This window comes from Pezoporus occidentalis, unplaced genomic scaffold (genome assembly GCF_034315485.1).
Source record: "Pezoporus occidentalis ecotype Australia unplaced genomic scaffold, CSIRO_AGI_Poc_V1 ctg254, whole genome shotgun sequence".
Classification (NCBI taxonomy): domain Eukaryota; kingdom Metazoa; phylum Chordata; class Aves; order Psittaciformes; family Psittacidae; genus Pezoporus; species Pezoporus occidentalis.
The window spans coordinates 184112-202223 of NW_026914437.1; the positions used below are offsets into that span (position 1 = coordinate 184112).

Here is an 18112-nt window from a genome sequence, read left to right on the forward strand (position 1 = left end):
TGCACAAGGTCCTAGGAGAAGCCTTTGATGATGCAAATAACAGCTTTCTCTGTTACAGTGTATAGTTTTCATCAATATTAAAAGACAGGGACCTTCTTCTGAAGGAGTGATCCTGTTTCCTTTTCCTCTCAATCCTGCTTTTGATTCATGAGCCTTTGATTCATGTACCTTCATGGTTGCACTGTGCCTTCCCCTCTGCCCAAGCAAGAAGAGGGACTGCTACTAAGACAGTTGAAGTAGATGAATTTTACCTTTACTTTAGGTGTACATTGTCTTGGATGTATATATTTGCTGTGGTCAATTTCTATTTTACAAACTCTTAAGCTACAGATGCTTTTCTGATGCTTTTTCTGGGCTTGCATGATTGTGGCAGAGTCTGAACCTACTTTTTTTTCATCCTGCTGATTTTTATTCATGAAGCTCTGAACTTCTAATATTAGAACTTAAAAACTAACAAGAGAGGAAAGTGAAACTTCCTGATTTGTGTAACCCCTGTCACTAAGGCCGTAGCTTGGTTTCTGCATGTCTGGTCCACAGTTCTCAAGTGGATTGTGTGGTTGGTACCATTTCATGAATCAGAATGGTTTGGGTTGGAAGGGACCTTACAGCTCACCCAGTTCCAACCCCCTGCCATGGGCAGGGACACCTTCCACTAGAGCAGCTTGCTCCAAGCCCCTGTGTCCAACCTGGCCTTGAACACTGCCAGGGATGGGGCAGCCACAGCTTCTCTGGGCACCCTGTGCCAGCGCCTCAGCACCCTCACAGGGAAGAGCTTCTGCCTAAGAGCTCAGCTCAATCTCCCCTCTATCAGTTTAAAGCCGTTCCCCCTTGTCCTGTCCCTGTGTGACTTGAGCAAAACACTGTATGATTTCCTGTGGCCAGTTACCCCACAACCACAATCTAGCTCATATGTGCTATGAACGTGTGCCAGGTCTGTTTGATCTGGTAAGATAAGCCCGTAAAGATCTTTTTACTGCTGGGAGAGAAAGTTCAGCGTCCTGCATGGTGCCCTTCACTGGTATTGATAGCTTGCAGCGTGCTTTGTAGACAGCAAGAGATTTCTGGTCATTAACTGCGTGGCTCGTGCAGTACTAGAAATGCTTACACCCTCTCCACTGCACCTTTCTTCCAGGCAGTATTGCTGCGGTGTTGCAGTGGGGAATGTCCTTATCTCTTGCCCTGAAGGGAACGGGTGGCAAGGCAAGGTTGGTTGTGTCATCACGTGAAGGAGCTGAGTTGTGCAGCAGCTGCTGTGGACTACTGAGGTGTGTTACTCCTTCTGTGCATAAGGGTGCAATTGTTCCTTTGGATGCTCTGAAGAGGCCATTTGAAACTGGCAGCCTTCTGGAGGCTCAGAGCAAGAGTCCTTGTTTGCATCTGTGCTCTAAATAGAGTTTGCTCTGGAGTGTTTACCAACAGGGACCAAACAGAGGAGATGGAAAACAGCTGGAAGTGGGAGGTGAGATATGAAGAGGCTGAGGTGAAGCCTGTGCTGCAACTAAGACTGAGCCCTGGTAGTTTTGGTGCTGTGGTTCAGAGCCATCCCTCTTCTTGGGATGAGGCGGAGTGGTACAGCCAAGAGAAGAACATCGTTCTTTTGATCCCTTTATTACTTTTGCCAGGCTGTGCAAGTGCAGCTCACTGGCAGGGGATTTACCAGATGCAGGGGTAAAAGGAGGCGAGGAGGATGCTCTTCTGCATTTAACTTCTCACTAACAATTTCTTCTACACAAGATATGGTTTCCATGTTTATTTAAGCGGAGCGTTGTTACTTTCAGCTATTCACTTCCCTTTCGTTCACTCTTTGTGTGGACCTTCCTGGCCAGCTTTCCAAGGTGATTTTTAATCTTAAGTAACGTGCCAGCTAGTGATAACTGACACAGAATCAGCAACGCTGCATGTGTTAACCTTGGGAACAGTGTGAATGATGTCAGCGCAGTGGCCTTCGCCTTCCCAGCAGATAAAGAATGGGTTTGTGTTTCCTGTGCTTTTCCCGACTCTTTCTGCATTATAGAAGCTTAGAGAGAAACATGTATTAATTTATCCATGCCATGGAGATAGCTGCTTGAGACTGCAGAAGATATTGTTGGTTTTCTGTGGGGGTTGGAGTCTTTCCATTGTGGCTGTTTGAGGAGCATTCCTGCAGCATCAGCCGTTTGCTGGCTAAAGTCAATGGTGAAGAACTTTGATTTTAAACTTCTATAATGGAGTAGAAGCTGGTTGAGACTTAAGCATAAGGCCAGAACCCCAATTGGTCTTTCTCAGCAGACTCTATTAACATCATCCTTGGGGTTTGGGAAAGGGATAGACAGGCATTTTCCTGGTTTTCAGCTGAGCTTTAGGCTTTCTGTTTGTTCTCCCTTTTCTTTGGAAGCTGTAAGGGATAATGTGCAAGAAACTCCAAGATATGTTGCATTGAACTTTTGTTTCCATTAAAGGCATTATCAGTTTTAAGGATAGCCTTTTCAATAGCAGTGTTGTTTTCCAGAGGGGAAAGTGTAATAGAAAGGACTAGGTATGAGAGCAGATTTAATGTTGCTCAGAGCTTTCCCTGCTGAATACTTTCCCTTAAATGAAGATCATGTATTTAAAACTGCCCATCTAAATTAAGTCCTACTGCACAGATGGCCCTTAAGACGAGGGTTGTGTTTATCCAAAGCTGTGACTGGAGTGATGGGTGTGATTGAAAGCTGCTGCAAGGGACAGTGTCAATGATATTCTTAACTGATGAGCAGAAAGCCCCACTAATTTGTAAGGTTTAGACTCCAGGGGACCCCTTGTCTGCTGTGAAGCTGTAACAAGCATCTCTAATCTCTTTTCCCATGGATTTTGAGATTGCATTTAAGTATTATTACAAGATTAAGTAAATTGTGTGCCCAGGGAGTTTGGTACAGTGGGCTGGTGTATCTGCAATGCTGTATCTCACCGGCAGAGCTTCCAACCTGATCCGTGTTACTGCATCCAAGGAGATGCTGCTGGCAGTCTGGAGGAGCCACGGAGCACAGAGAGGATCTGGATTAGGAAGAGGTCAGAGGTTGCAGCCTGTAACACTTGCTCGTGGGGATGTGAGCTGACAGTGATGTTAGTTAGCTGTGATGGATGTGCTGGCTGTTAAAGTTTCCCTGGGATGAGTTTCTTGGAGAAAGTGGTGTTTCCCAGCATGTGCTGCTGAGTATTTCCCCTTGTGAGATGCCTGTTGATGTGTCACCCTGGCTCTGGATCACTGAGCTGCCTATAGAGACCTTTCTCAGTAGCAAGTCCAAAGCAAACCCTCAAGCCCAGACAGCCCAAGGTGGGTATCTTCATTCTCAATCAGAATGGGACACAAGAAGCATTTAAACTGTTCTGCTTACCAGGACAGAGTTCAGAATCTGTACAGACAAAGCCAGATTAAAGCAGGAGCCATCAAGATAGGAGTCAGAGGGCTGGTGTGTCCCTCCTCCCTTGCTTCTTGTTTGTTCTCAGGGGTGGAGTTCCATAACTTTACTGCTGAATTGAAGGGTATTTAGCAATATTTGACAATGTTGGCTTGGTCAGAATAGAATGTATGAAACTTTGTGTCATATTCTGACTCAAAATGCCTTGTTTAAGGTTGGAGTGGATGTTGGAATATACGCTGTCAGTGTGGTGATTTGTAAAGCCATAAAGTGGAACTGCAAGCTCTGTGAAAACACGTCCAGCTTGGTAAGAAATGAAACTTTCAGATTTACAGATGGAAAGTAATAATGATAATTCATAGCAGAGTCCCTATTACAAGGCACATGGCATAGGGCTGTGGTTTAACCTCAGCTGGCAACTAAGTACCACATAGCTGCCCACTCACATCCACCCTTTCCAGTAGGATGGGAGGAGAATAGGAAAAAGGTAAAATCCATGGGTTGAGATGATAACAGTTTAAATAAAATAAAATATAGTAGTAATAATAATATAACAGTTGTAATGAAAAGGGAGACAATAAAAAGAGAGAGGAAAAGTAAACCCCAATAAACACAAGTGATGCACGGCACAATTGCTCACCACCCACTGACTGATGCCCAGCCAGTCCCTGAGCAGCAAGTGGTGGATGCCAGCAAACTCCCCCCTCTTTGTATACTGGGCATGACGTGCTATGGTATAGAATATCCCTTTGGATAGTTCAGGTCAGCTCTGCTCCCTCCCAGTTCCTTGTGCCCGTTCTCACTAGCAGAGCATGTCAGACCGAGAAGTCCTTGACTTAGAGTAAGCACTACTGAGCAGTAACTAAACCATCTGTGTGTTATCAGTGTTGTTCTCGTACTAAATCCAAACCACAGCACTGCACCAGTTACTACTAAGAACATTAACTCTATCCCAGCTGAAACCAGGACACAGCAGCATTAGTCCACTGTGGTCCAGTCTTAGGAAGAGCAAGTAATTTGCGTGGAATTACACTGCTTAAATGTTTTAGGTACTGTGTGTTCTAAGAGGAGCCCCTCTTCTTGTATTCAAGGATGGGAAGAGTCTGCTCTGTGAAAACACCAGTTCTTTGAAAAGGAAACTTTTACAGAAGCAGGTCTGTTCTAGGAAACCTTGTTTATCTGGTCCAGGATGGAACTGGACCTTGGAAAACATCTCCAACACAGCCAGCAGTCAGGTCTGTCGTCTTGGGCATGGGTTTCTCCTTCACCTCACATCCCCGTTTGCCGTTTGCCATGGAAGCAGTAGGCTCCTGATGTTCATCGAGTGGGTGCTGCTTCTTGTACTTCCACGTAATTTTGGAAAGGTTCCACTTTTATTCTCAGGGATAATTCAACTGAATCTCAAACTCTTGCGTGTTTTCTTAGGACAGGATCTTTGGTTTCTGGCCAGCTCTATTTATACATTCAGAAATGCAAGTCCTTTGCCTTGTTTAAATAAAAGTTAATGAAAACCTTCAAATGGCTTGGCAGCTATGCAGTCTGTGTCTTGGATACAATAGTCAGCTTGTGCTCAGCCTGAAGTTAATGGACATCTGGGACAGTTTCTAGGTTGCTGTCAGACAGAAAGCCATTTCTGGACATTTTGCTCTTCTAGGAAAGGTTTAAATTAAAAGCGCTTTCCCTCTGCCCCCCTTTTTCCTTAAACAGAATCTTAGTTTTATTCTGTGCCCAGTTATTGCTGTTCTCCCGCAGCTTTTCTTTTCCAGGATATTTTTCCAGCAAGCAAAAGGAGCACAATTGCAAACTGCTCAAGACATTGCTAAACCACATGTAATTTAAAGAGGAAATTAGTATTTTGTTGAATAAGTGGTAGTAGATAAGCTCCTGCTTTGGAACTAAAGAGCTCTTCAGCTCCAAGCTTCTGGAGGGCATCTCCTGCCCCTGGCAGTGGAGCTGCTAGGCGAACTTATCACAGAGATGCTGAAATGATTTGATGATGAGCCAAAAATGGGTGCTGTTTAACCATCATCTGCCTTTCTGGTGCCAGAGACCTGCTCACTGGAGGAAAACCCAGGGATATTTGAATGGGAGGTTGGAGTTCGGCTTGGTTTTGATCTCGTGTTTGAATTGCTGTGTAATTGCCCTTGTGTTGTTGATTTGTGGCAGAAGTTTCTCCTAGGTCTGGACAAACCCGTTTAGGTAAATGGGGATGTTGTTTTTCCCCTAGTCCCAGCTGGGTGCGTGTGTGCCTCCAAATGAGCCAGCTCTCACTGGAGAGGCACTAACTGCATTGAAGGGCACAGTTCAGATGCACAGCTCATGGGTTTGTGCCAACCTTCACCACTGCCAGAGGTTTGCTTTGTGCCAAAGCTGAAGTACTGAGTGACAAACTTGTCACAGTTGAACCAGCCCATCCTGCAGCCTGCCAAGGCTTTGTAGTTTCATTACACTTACGAGCAATTCAGTGTGTATGTGGACTGATGCAGTGATGACTGATGATCTTCTGTCAGATCATCGCCAAAACTGAAAGATTGTGGCTCTTCAGTTCTCCTAAAATCAACCATTGCTTTTAGCATCTGGGCTCTTTTGTACTGGTAAACAGAAGCCGGACTGGGAATGCTTCAGAAGAATCCGTATTCAGACTTAGTCATTCATTTATAAGAGGTGGCTTAGCTTAACTGAAACATACTTCTTGTGAGAGCTCATACCCCAAAATAATTAGGTACAAGTAAATGATTCTAGTGCAGAGATAAGGCATACCTGAACCAGAGATAATCTTAGTTTTATCAGCTGTGTGTTACTGGTAGTACAACAGAGTTATTTTACATTTCCCACAAGTAAGTATTTATCTACCCCATTTAAGATGACACATCAGATGGGGAAATGCAAGTTGTGAATTTCCAGGAGGTTTGATTAAAACCGAGTTCCCCTTAACTGTGCTGAAATGCCTATTTTAGTTTGCACTTGTGTAACTGTGTGCTTGCATGTGGTGCATTCAAATCCTTAGGTACAAGTTGCGTGTGTGAACTGTGGTGTCCAGGGTCACATATGGAAAGCATTGCTTGCAGTGTTTGCAAGAAAACCCATACTCCTACCTGCAAGTACAATACGTTCCTTTTAACCTTGTTTAGAACAGGGGAGTAATTCTATTTGGAGGCATATGAATAAGGACAGCATTTTAGACATCAGTGGAGGGGGTTTTCCCAGGGCAGTGTATGGTTGATCTCAATCTGATCATTTTCTCCAGTACTGGACATTCTTGCTGGATGAGTTCTCAGGTTGAGGATTTTGCCTCGAGAGCTTTGTTTAGCAGTTGCACTCCGGGCTGGGAATGCCTGAGAAACATCATGGTAGCACCTTGAACTCAGCCTCAGTAAAGCCAGAAACACAAGGAGTTTATCTGCTACAAAATGTACATCCAACTGAGGTACAGGAGGGCAGAAGTTAGGCTTTGCCCGCTATTTGTAACTGTATTTAGCCCTTTTGCTATAGCAGAATAACCACAAGTGGATGGGATAGATATTTTGGGGGAAAACTTTTACTATACTACTCTAACTCCTCTGTTTTATGACCACGTGTTAATACCTGAACCTGGATACAATTCTTCAAGCAGATGTTCCAGTTGGCAATGCTTCTGCCTCTCTGTTAATAAACTTCTCCTGTCTTTCTTCCAGGATTCCAATCTTTCGGTACACACTGATAATCCAGACCTGACACCGTGTTTCCAGAATACCATCCTAGCATGGATCCCCAGCATTTATCTGTGGAGTGCACTGCCCTTTTATCTCCTCTACCTAAAGCACAACAAAAGAGGCTACATTGTGCTGTCCGTGTTGAGCAGGTTCAAGACGGTAAGATCTCTTTGCGATGCTCCATGAGTAATGTGCAATTAGGGCTCAGTATCCAGGCAAGTGCTGAAGTAAGGTTTAAACAAAATTTCATCTTATTTATGGGGGAACCAAAGAACTTTTTACAGGAAACAACAGTGTAGATACAGATTTCTGAGGAAGGATACCAAAGAAGAGCTGAACTGTAAGGAAATCCATCCTGCGAGCGCACCTTTCTGAGTGTTCACCGTTTGCTGAGCCAAAACTATGCTGCTTTACCTTTACTTAAGCTTTAAACCACTGAAAGCTGCAAAACAAAGACCTTAAGTTAGGTCTGGTGAGACTTTTATCATGAAAAGTGAGCACAAGAAGGTATTTTTTCAATTCAGTTTCAATTCCTCTACCCACCCAATAGATGTGTGATTTCATCTGCATCTTGCGCATAAGAGGTGGCTGGTGTCAGCGTCACCTCTGGTTTATAAATGGCTAGATCTAAGGAAAGCAAGCAAGTCGCTTTCCATAGGCCATGAGAGATCTGGGTTATTCCTGGAGAAGAATTCCAGGCTTGTGCTTCAGGGCATGTCTGCCTTTAATCTGGATGCTGCCTGTGTTTCCAATCAAAACCGAATGGTATGGAACAAGAAGCAGGTAAATACATTAATCTTTCTCCTGGTTGCGTTTGCAAATCCCTTGGAAGACAGTTGGGATGAGATCCTTGGTTTGAGTGCAGTGGGATAGTTCCATCAGCCTGACAGCAGCAGATCAACGCAGCAGTGCTGTTGCGTTTAAACAGCTTTGATTTGCTGGGCATCTGTGAATCATAAGGGTTTTGTTTGCTCTCTGAGTGCCCCTGGAGAGGAGTTTACCAAATGCTGTGTCTGCTTGACTGCTTTCAGCTGTTTGGAGTCCTGCTGTGGTGCGTGAGCTGGGCAGATCTCTTCTACTCCTTCCACGAGCTCCTGCAAAACAGAACGCCTCCACCAGTCTATTTTGTAACCCCATTGATCGTTGGCATCACCGTGGTTCGTAGCTGTTTCTGTTTATTGCGTTCAATAAAGATAACTCTTTCTTAGGCAGATGAAGGAGGAAAAGGGATCCTTTGCATTCATTGCCTTACACTGTACTCTTTTAACTGGATTGTTAGTGGTTGTATTACTGAAGCAAATTTTGCTTACCGAAAAGACCACATTTATATATATATATATCTCATGTAGATTCAGCTGTGTAAATTAAAGTCTTTATAATAGATTGTTCTTCCTCACATCTTGCATCTCATCTCCAGGCTTGTGATCCAGGTGTGGAGAGAATTTAGATATGGCTTTGCCTAAACAGGGAGATGTGACAGAGCGTGGCTTGTGCATTGTTCAGTGTTGTATTGGGCTTCGCAAAACTGGCTCTCTTATCTGGTGGTTGCTCCTCCATTGCACAGAAGCCAAATTGGCTTTGCCTAGGATGACAAGCAGTGGCTGTTGCATGCAAAATAAAGCAGTGAAATTTTCCCATTAAATTATTTTGGTTAGATTTTTTAAAGCTGACTTTCTGGACAAGCCAGGCTTGTCCATCTGCACTGGAGGAAGGACAACTCTCACATTTGTTTAAAGCATTTATAGCTAATATTTAATTGTATGTACCCTGAGGTGCAACGTCTGGCTTAGAAACTGAATTCTGGAGATGAGGCTCTGAAAAGAGTAAAACCAAATTATTTTGGGAAGTTATTCATTGCTTTCTTTAGAGGAGCTTTTACCATTGAATTGTGAAAGCTATTATGGCACCTTATTTCATAGGGATCCCATTGTTGATGATAAGCGAAATAGCTGCCAACTGAGAGTGTGAATAGGGGGAGCAGTGGGATGGGGTTATGTTCACGTGTCCCTGTATTTACTTTTGCAGCTGTTAGCAACGTTGCTTATTCAATATGAAAGGCTGAGAGGAGTTCAGTCCTCTGGAGTGCTCATTATCTTCTGGTTTTTGTCTGTGCTCTGTGCCGTGGGGCCTTTCCGGTCTAAGATCATGACTACAGCAGCGCAGGTAAGGCTCCATCCTTGTTAGCACTTGGAGAGCAGGAAATGTAGCATTAAGATCTTAGTGAAGGGAGTGATTCACCCAGTTTGGAGTCAGATCAGAGCCCAGCTTTTGTGAGAGAGAAAGAGATGTTTGGTTCCGTTGCCTTGACTCAGACTTGGGGAACTGGAAGGGAGCTGGGGTTTCTCATGCAATGTCGAAAAGCAGATTTTTCTTAGCCCAAGGCTATACTGGAAACCTGATAGACTTGTGAGGGCTGTGCCAACACTGCACGTATATTAGAACAGACTCTTTTTTCTTTTCCTTTTTCCCCTTTTCCCTTTTGTAGCCCCCTTTCCCTGCCATACTTAAGTAGGGGTGGGTAGTAATTGGAGATGACACGTTTTCATGTGTAATGTTCCCTTTTTGCTTAGGCAGCTTGGCCACATTATACAGCTCCATAGGCTTTCTGTTGTCAGTTCCTGATGTGCTGAGGACAGCATTTTGGCTCCAACTGTGGCTGTAAATAGAGAACAGAAAGTTGGAGGGAGAGGAAAGAAACCTGGGCTGTTATGATTCCTGTTTGAAAACATAGCAGGTTCTCCCACAGTAAGAAAGTTGTTCTGTTTTTCACAGGACCAAATTACTCTTAAGTAGGGCAAAGCAGATTGTTTCACTGATTAGATCATCAAAGGCTGGGAGTGGAAAAAGAGTATTTGAAAGACATTAAGGTGATTGCTTCTCCTCAGTGAAATCAGTGTAGATTCTGTTTGGTGATTTCTGGGGGTTTTTATACTCACTTTTTGGTAGCAATTAGGAGCATCATTCTTTTAGCAAGGATTTTGCTATACCAGGCTGTTGTAAACATCCCAGCAGAGGCTGAATTAAACCTTAAATGACAGCTTGTGCAGAGCTTCTTCAGGAAATAGCTGCAATCCTGGTGAGACCCTTTCAAACACCACTTAAAGTCAATTCTAAAGCTGTTGTGGTGAATAAGTATAAATATTAGACTATCCATGTTTGAATCCTTAATTAGGGTAAAATTATGGATGCAGAGCCTTAGAACAGTATGTCCTTAGGATAGGTAATGTTTCTCCTGTTCTTGAAACTGCAAGGACCAAATATTCTTCTCTTGCACTTAAACCTTATAAGTGAACAAGGGGAGCATTCACAGCTACGTTAGGGTATGAAAGAGCTATGTAAGAGCCATACCCTTGCAGCAAGAAGTTTTAAGTCAACCACAGACTTATATGAGTAGGAAAGGAAGTATCTTTAGTGCAGTTAGAACTGTTACTATGCAATACAGTGGGGTTTTGCAGCTTCCTCTGAAAGTATTTAACACTGCTTGTCAGTGACAAGGTACTAAAGTAAATGGATGTTCTCTGATCTGGGTTGACAGTTCCTATGCGTAAGACGTGATCTTGCTAGAGCCCCTGGAGGTAATTTAAAAGGATGTCATGCAGCCCTGATCCCAGAGGGTGTCTGCATGCAGTGAAGATGTGGAAGCACTTTGAACTTGACATAATTTAATGAAAAGCTTGGAGATAAGCATGTTCTTAGGCACTTTACACAGTGCGTGCATATTTTTGTACGATAATTCTTGCTAGCAACGACTTTGCAATGTTCAGCTGTAGAGGCAGAAATGAATTGCCAAAAGAAGCTGTGAAAAAGTGTCGCAGAAAGAGATGGAGTGTGTATATGTGTGTGTGTGTGCTGGGGGGGGGTGGGAAGTGCAATAAAAACAATCATTTACTGTGTTTGTGCTCCCCTCTAGGGCCAAGTAAATGAAAGGTTCAGGTTTACAACATTTTACATCTACTTTGCTTTGATAATCATGGAGTTGATCCTTTCATGTTTTAAAGAAAAGCCTCCATTTTTTTCCCCTGTTAACACAGATCCTGTAAGTATTTTTACCTTGCTTTCTTTGCATTTGACAGACTAGATCATGGCTTGAGAGTTCCACTGAGAATACTTGCCATTGAAAACAGCTTTGGGTTGTCACTGAGATTGCAGTAGCTAGTGACCCCCTTACAGAACACTGGGTATGGAGAGCAGTATTGGGGTTTGAAGCCTTTTTCCATTATATGTGCCATCATTAGTGACTAATGCTGTTTAGTGAAAGCATCTCTCCTACTTGCTGCTTTGCAGCACTTTGGATTACATTTATGAACATTGAGGTGCAATAGGAATTATTTCAAGAGTTGTTTTTGTGGAGATGCTGGTCTGCTTGCTTAACATTCATTTAGAGTTAGCTAAAGTCTCTAAGGGTTGTCTTAATAAATGAGTTCTATATATATTGAGAATAGACATGGAAAAACATTAATAACAGAAGAGATTAGCGGTGTCACAGGTTAAATTTCTTTGCCAATTCATAAAATGGTGTCTGATTGGATTTGTGTTTGAACTGAGCTGAGAGAGAAGCTGAGTTTGTTTCTTAAACTGAACATTTCAGAAACTATAGAATGACATTTCACTTTGTGTGATTTAAAGGCAATATAAAAATCAATTTTTAAAGATGAAGACATGGGAAATTAAAGAAATCAATTTGATGTCTTGTTAGGACATGGGTACATACGTCTGATATACCATATAATATACCAAAACTGACCAAAGTAGACTGTCGTCTTATTAAACTAATGGTAAATGTCTTGCTTTTTTTATCTTGGTTTTGGTTTTCTTTTCCCCCATACCTTTATTATAGAATCCATGTCCAGAGTTAACTTCAGGCTTCCTCTCAAGATTGACATTTTGGTGGTTTACAAGGTAAGCTTCTCTTTTCCAGCTGTTGGGACAGCTGACACCCCCAAACTCTACTTGTGATGTATGTTATACAGCGTTAGCAACACAGAGATTTTTCCTCTGACAGCAGTTGAAGTTGGATGCTCTTTCATCCACAGTGGTGTCAGCACTTCTTGCAGTTGCCTTTTCAGAAACAGCTTTTGGAGTGCTCATACTGCTCAGACTTCTTCGCTGAGCAGCAGTGGCAACAACTGTGGCATGACTAATAGGGTATACAGCCTGCTTGTGCTTCCTGCGTGCTGGAGTGTAACCTAAACCAGGATGTAAGGCTGTTCCACAAGATTAACTAATGCAACCTTTCACCCACCTGAGAATGCATTTTGTTTGCTGTTGAGGTTCGTGGGTGAATGCTCTTTTATAAGGACATTTTCTGGGCAAGAGGGAAAGTACACAGTTATGTATACAAATGATTGCCACCAACTGATACTGCTGTCAAAAGGCATGCGTATTAAAGATGGAAATTTGAGATAGGGCTTACTGCTACTCCATGACAAAGAGGTGGAGCAGCTGTCAAAGGTCGTGTTAAGATCCAGTTTTTCCATAGTGGTTGAGGGTGTTGAGATCTTCATTCTTCCACCTGTGTAACTCTATTGTCCTGGCAACAGCCCTGTAAGGGTTTTTTTTTAAGTGAGAGTGAGATCTTTCTAAACTTCAGAGTTTTGAACTCTCATCTTCTCCATTGAGATTCTTGGCAATCACATGTTTGCATCCCTTGACAAAATTCCTGTCACAGTTGAGGAGCTGTAGTTTTCAGAGAAATCTGGTTTTCCTTTAACTTACATGAGCTCCTCTTTTGCATTTTGTTCACCTCTGACAGTTATTCCAGATAGACTTAATTTATTTTCCCTTCTAAAGCTTCACAAGTTCATTTAAGTGCTTCTGGTGGTTGGTTTTTATTGTCCCATTTTTTTTTCCTGAAGTGATGTTTTCAATCAAATACATGTAAGCAGATCAACGCACTGTCCTTTCCTTAATTGCAAGCTTCAATGTAAGGAACAAAGGGAGATGGGTGTGTAAGATGAACAAAGGGTGTAATTATCACCCTTCCTGTGGAGAAGAATCTTCTTGCTTTTGTTAGCTTAATAGTCCCAGAGTTATTAGCAATGCTTTAAGTTCTGTTGGCTAAACTGAATCTGTTTTCCTCCATATGTGCAGCATGGCAATTCTTGGGTACAAAAGGCCCCTTGAAGATAAAGATTTGTGGTCGCTGAATGAAGATGATACTTCAAAAGTTATTGTGCAGCAACTGGCTAAAGAGTGGGACAAAGAAAAAGCGATGTGCAAAGAGTAAGTATACAACCAAGTCTGCAAACAGATTGATCTGAGTCATCCCAACATTAAATAAGCTGCTTGTCTCTGAAAATAAGGCAGCTAAAAACGGCACCTGCCTCTTCAACCCGTCTGTTCTTCCTTCAAGTTAACAGTCAAATTGGCCTATTTTAATATGCCAAGGCAGAAGAAATCAGGCTCTGGGGCTTGTGTACCACTGACACACTTTTTAGCTAGGTGCTTAAAGCCTGCGTGTGCAGGTAGTGCCATTTCCCACGTGGAGAAGGGCTGAAAATGCATAAGCAGAAGGGATTGAGTTGGTTGGATTGCAGAAAATTAACATCTTTAATCACTGGGCTGGTAGATGTCTAACCCCATAATTGCATCCCTCCCGGGCATGTTAGAGCACAACTTCTACGCACCATAAACCAAAAGGGATTCCTCATCATCCCCATCATGAGGTTTTTGGCCTATTTTTAGCCTTAAGGCTCTTAAGAGTGAGCAACTCTTGAAGAGTGAGGAACTCTTCACTTCCGAGCAGTAAAGACAGGAAACTTGATACATGTGAAAGGCAGGAGGGCAGGAGATACCCTGCTTTGATTGCTGAGGCCCTACTAATGTTGCCTAGAAAGTTAGCAGCAAAACTCTCATAGTCTCTGATGGAAATGGGGAGGGTCAGAACTTGCATATAGTTACATCCATGCTGGAGAGGATATCCTTTTTATTGCACGTTCTGTCCTAATTTAATCGTCAGAAATTATCTATTGTGCAACTGTATTTCCTTCTCCCATTGGTTAGTGTCCAAAACATTTCCAAACAAATAGATGTGATAATAGAGTGTTTCAAATGAAAAATGTCAATAAGGAGGAGGCCTGCACTTCCATTTCCTTTCATTGTGGAGATTTTTTTCTCCATGTGGAGGCTTTCCTCTGTTCTCTTCTGTGTGTGTCCTTGCCAAATTGGAAATACCCTATTATGTGATAATATTAGGAGAGGGTTGTAAGGTTCTTGGCAAGGCTAAATATGATTTGGAGAGTTCCACTTCGCAGCTCAGATCTGAAAGGTTTCCAGCACTAACATGAGCAACTTGTCCACCAGTGCTCGGTGTGTATGTGCCTTGTGGTTTTATACTTCAGGTTTTTATTGTTCTCTTAACGTCTCTATTTTTACGGCGTGGAATAACGTGCATTGTCTGGGTCCTGCTCTTTTTGCACAGACATAAATCTCACTCCCCTCAGGCTTTTAATATAGTAAGAGAACAGCGCTTGTGCAGAAGTGCCAAGGGTCCAGGAAAGCTTTTGCTAGGAAACCAGAAACCGTGCCTGGAGTTTTGTCGTGGGATTCATTGCGTTTTGGAAGTGATTCATACAAACTGGGGCCAGTTGGCAATGAATTAAACTGTAAATGCTGGCTTGTATTTAGCTCAGGTAAAATTGTGTGGCGACTGCATTAATGATTCTAAGGTGGGGAAAAGAGCAAAAACAAAGCAAATCACTGTACTCCATATTGCTGGGTTTCACGTAACACTAAAAGCTTCATGGCTCAGCTTATTCCTCAATTACAAGTAGGTATTCTCAATTACTTCATGTCAAATAACATTACTGATAGTTGCTTGGCAGCCGTTGGAAATACTTATTTTAACTCATTAAAGCTGCTCTGAGCAAGTTTTTATGACGTTAAAAACGCTATGTCAAGCTGTACTCATATTGCAAGTGTCATGGAAAATATTTGCAGTGTACGTAGTAGTAATTTCTTTTAACATACTTCATCAGTTGCAACTCTGGGATAGGAAAAGCTTTAAAGTTGTTGCATGGTAATGATTGGCACACTTCTATTGTTCCTAAACCTATAAACCCTTTTTTGCCTCACAGCTGTCGTGTGAATTACTGTTTAATAATTGCTAATAATTCATTTGCCACTAATGAGTAACAGGAGAGCTCAGTGTGGATTTAAGTTATTTTAAAGCATGCAAAGAGCGTTATTTTTTTCCTTTGCTCTCTTTACATGTATGGCTGAGGTCTCATCTCACCCGTTATACTGATAAATGCAGTTGCTTCTGAGAAAGAGCCGTGCTGGATGGAGAAGGGAGGTCTGGAACCCATTTTGGCTCATTTTTAGTTAGCTTCAGAGTTTAAAGACTATGCTTATGAAGACGCATGGAAGATGCAGAGCCTTGTCGTCACCATTGAGAGGCCTGTGTGTTTTCCCAAGAGATAATTGCCGTCTATTATCTGCCCTGCTATAAATAATGGAAACCAGGCACATGCTTTTTGCTTTGATAAAAAGCTGGGTGTGAGCGGTCCCACACGCTGCTGAAAACCTGACCTCACCTAGCTACCGGTAGTAAACACTAGAAGTGCATTTTCTCCCTTTGGGATTTTTTACTGTAAGAGAACTATTGCGTTGCTGTTAGCTCACTGTAATAAACCTTTTTAATAGCGCAAAGCTAAGGGCAAGTAGTCTTGTTTCTTCAAATCCTTCAATGAGTTTAACAGTCTTGGTTGCTAGAAAAATAAGGCTTTGCTCATAAACTGTCCAGGTTTGATCGGGAAGGACAAAGACAGCACTGTTTGTTCCTGTCTGGGAGGGGGTTAGTGGAAATAAATGTCTGGTTTAGGTTCTCCCCCTGCCCTTAAACCTTATTGCGAAGAAATTGGGATTTGCGAATGCCTTTGTTTTGAACGGATATGAGCAAGTTCCTACCTGTGGACTGTTAGCCACAGTGATCGTTTTGAATGCTCACAGGCTGTTGGAATGATTTGACTCTGTAGCCAGCCAGCTCCAAGAAATCTGTGCACTCTTTATGAAGAATCATAAATCCAACCTCACTTGGTTGTACTTACAAGTTATTCTTCAAATGCCTTCTTGTAAGCGTTCACTGTTCCTAGGCTGTCTCTTCCATCTGTCACTTCTTATAAGGCTTATGTGCCCCAAACTCATTTCCTTCTCCCTGCTCCACCTGGACTTAACCTTCCTGGCTGACGTTCAGGAAATTGTTCTTTAGGTCCCATAGCCCCCAAGAAACAACAGCAGTTTGGTGTTTGCTGGTGGAAAAGCTGCTCTTTGAGAGCAATACATAGAGGAAATAACTTCCCAGAGCATCCCCTCTTTATTGACGGGCAACAGAAGTCAGCACGTAAACCCCATTAGGTGCTTGCAGAACACCTGCCTGGAGCCCTGGAGAGCAGCATGGACTCTTTGGTCCATTTTTCATCAAAGAGCTTTGCAGAAGAGGTTGCTTTTCTTATCTTGTTTTGCCGATGGAGAAAGAGAGGCACAAAGTAAGAAAGGGACACAGCCAAACAGTGTTTAAATGCTGAAACTGGCACCTGAGGAAAACTTGGGCACCTAAACCCAAGATTTTTGTCCTGAAGGAACCTCAGTCAGCCATGGCCCAGGTGGCTCTATGGTTTGTAATCTTTGAAGTTTCCAGGAATGCAAAGCTCTATTTAGAGAGGGCTGTGTCTGCATCCTCTCTTAGCTTGGCATGTAATTCAATACTTGTCTCTCCCAGAGGGATTCAGGCTAGTAGCTGTGTCATCAGATAAGGCTAAAGGGTTGTACAGCTACTAACTGAGTAACAAATACAGCCTCAGAAAGAATAGGTGTGGGTGCCTTTTGAGGTATGTAAATAACAACTGTTAGAGAATTCCTTCACAAGAAATTGGTGATTCAAGGTCAATCTGTCCTCTGCTAAAGGAATTCAAGCCTTCATCTCCTATTCCTTTGGGCCATGTTCTCATCCCATGGTGATTGATTTTCTGGCCTAGGGAGTGCAGACTTTGTAAATACTGCAGAAAAAGAATACTTATTACACAAGAGTGGCCTGTCTCTGAGCACATCTAGGTCTTGTTGAAAGTCTTGCTGTTCATCAGTAGCAGAGCAAAGAAAGGAGCAGACTTTTAGATGTTGCCGCAGTGCTCTACACATAGGGCAGTGACATTGTCAGCCGTCTCTAATTGCTAGTTTCATTCCTCTAGGAAGGAAGATGTGACATATATGAAGAAATCTAACAATGTGCTGAATCACATTGGTGATGGTCCGGAGGAAGCAGAAGTTCTGATCGGAGACAAAAAGCACAATAGAAAACCTTCCTTTCTCAAAGCTTTGTTGAGGACCTTTGGGCCATATTTCTTAATCGGTTCCTTCTTCAAGCTGATACAAGACCTGCTTTCTTTCGTCAACCCTCAGCTGTTAAGGTTGGTGCACTGCGTGAGTAGCTTCTATGCATAAACCCTATGGAGGCTTAGCTTTGGCACAAAGTATTTGTTTTTCAAATGCACAGCTAGCTTCCCCTCACAGTGCTGCATGTGTGTGCTCCCTCACCTACCACCGAACTGCCTGAAAACAGGAGCTCTTTATTGTGGACTGAGCTCTAAATTGGGCAAGCTTCACTGAAGCAGTGATTCATAAATCACCCATCACCAATAGACAGCTTTGAATTACAAATTACCTGTTGCTCTGTGCAGCAATCCAAAGCAATTTCTCCCCATGTCTAAAGGATTACTTGTGTAATCAAAGCGAAGCACTGCTTGTTGGATCCAGTAGTCTCTGTACGTCTGATACCCACATGTGTTACCCACAGGGGTGGTGGCTGCAGCTGTAGCGTGACTTGATATACAGATGAAGTGTGGTGCTCAAGTATGTGGTGCTTTGGCCTTGATGTTGTAATCTGGGAACGCTTTTGCACCATTTAGATGAGTTCACGTGTTCTCAGTTGTGCGCAGCAATGGGAATGTGTGAGGCACAGTTGCAGTCAATTTCCATGTGAAAGTAAATTGTGGTTCTATTAGAAAGAAAGAGAGCAATCTTGACAAAGTGGTGCGTCCTCAGATGCTC

General features: G+C 42.8%; 1 protein-coding gene across 3 annotated transcripts in view; it reads left to right on the forward strand.

The window, feature by feature from the left end:
• The window catches only part of ABCC3 (ATP binding cassette subfamily C member 3), a 50092-nt gene that overhangs the window by 8022 nt on the left and 23958 nt on the right, over nucleotides 1–18112 (forward strand). For all 3 annotated transcript variants that reach the window (XR_009965776.1, XM_062623539.1, XM_062623540.1), the window contains exons 2-8: nucleotides 7052–7228; nucleotides 8101–8226; nucleotides 9095–9232; nucleotides 10980–11105; nucleotides 11907–11968; nucleotides 13160–13291; nucleotides 17254–17472. Coding sequence is in view for 2 of the 3 variants with exons in the window: in XM_062623539.1 (XP_062479523.1) it covers nucleotides 7052–7228; nucleotides 8101–8226; nucleotides 9095–9232; nucleotides 10980–11105; nucleotides 11907–11968; nucleotides 13160–13291; nucleotides 17254–17472 (980 nt within the window). In the remaining variant the exon portion in view is untranslated. The remainder of the gene's footprint in view (nucleotides 1–7051; nucleotides 7229–8100; nucleotides 8227–9094; nucleotides 9233–10979; nucleotides 11106–11906; nucleotides 11969–13159; nucleotides 13292–17253; nucleotides 17473–18112) is intronic.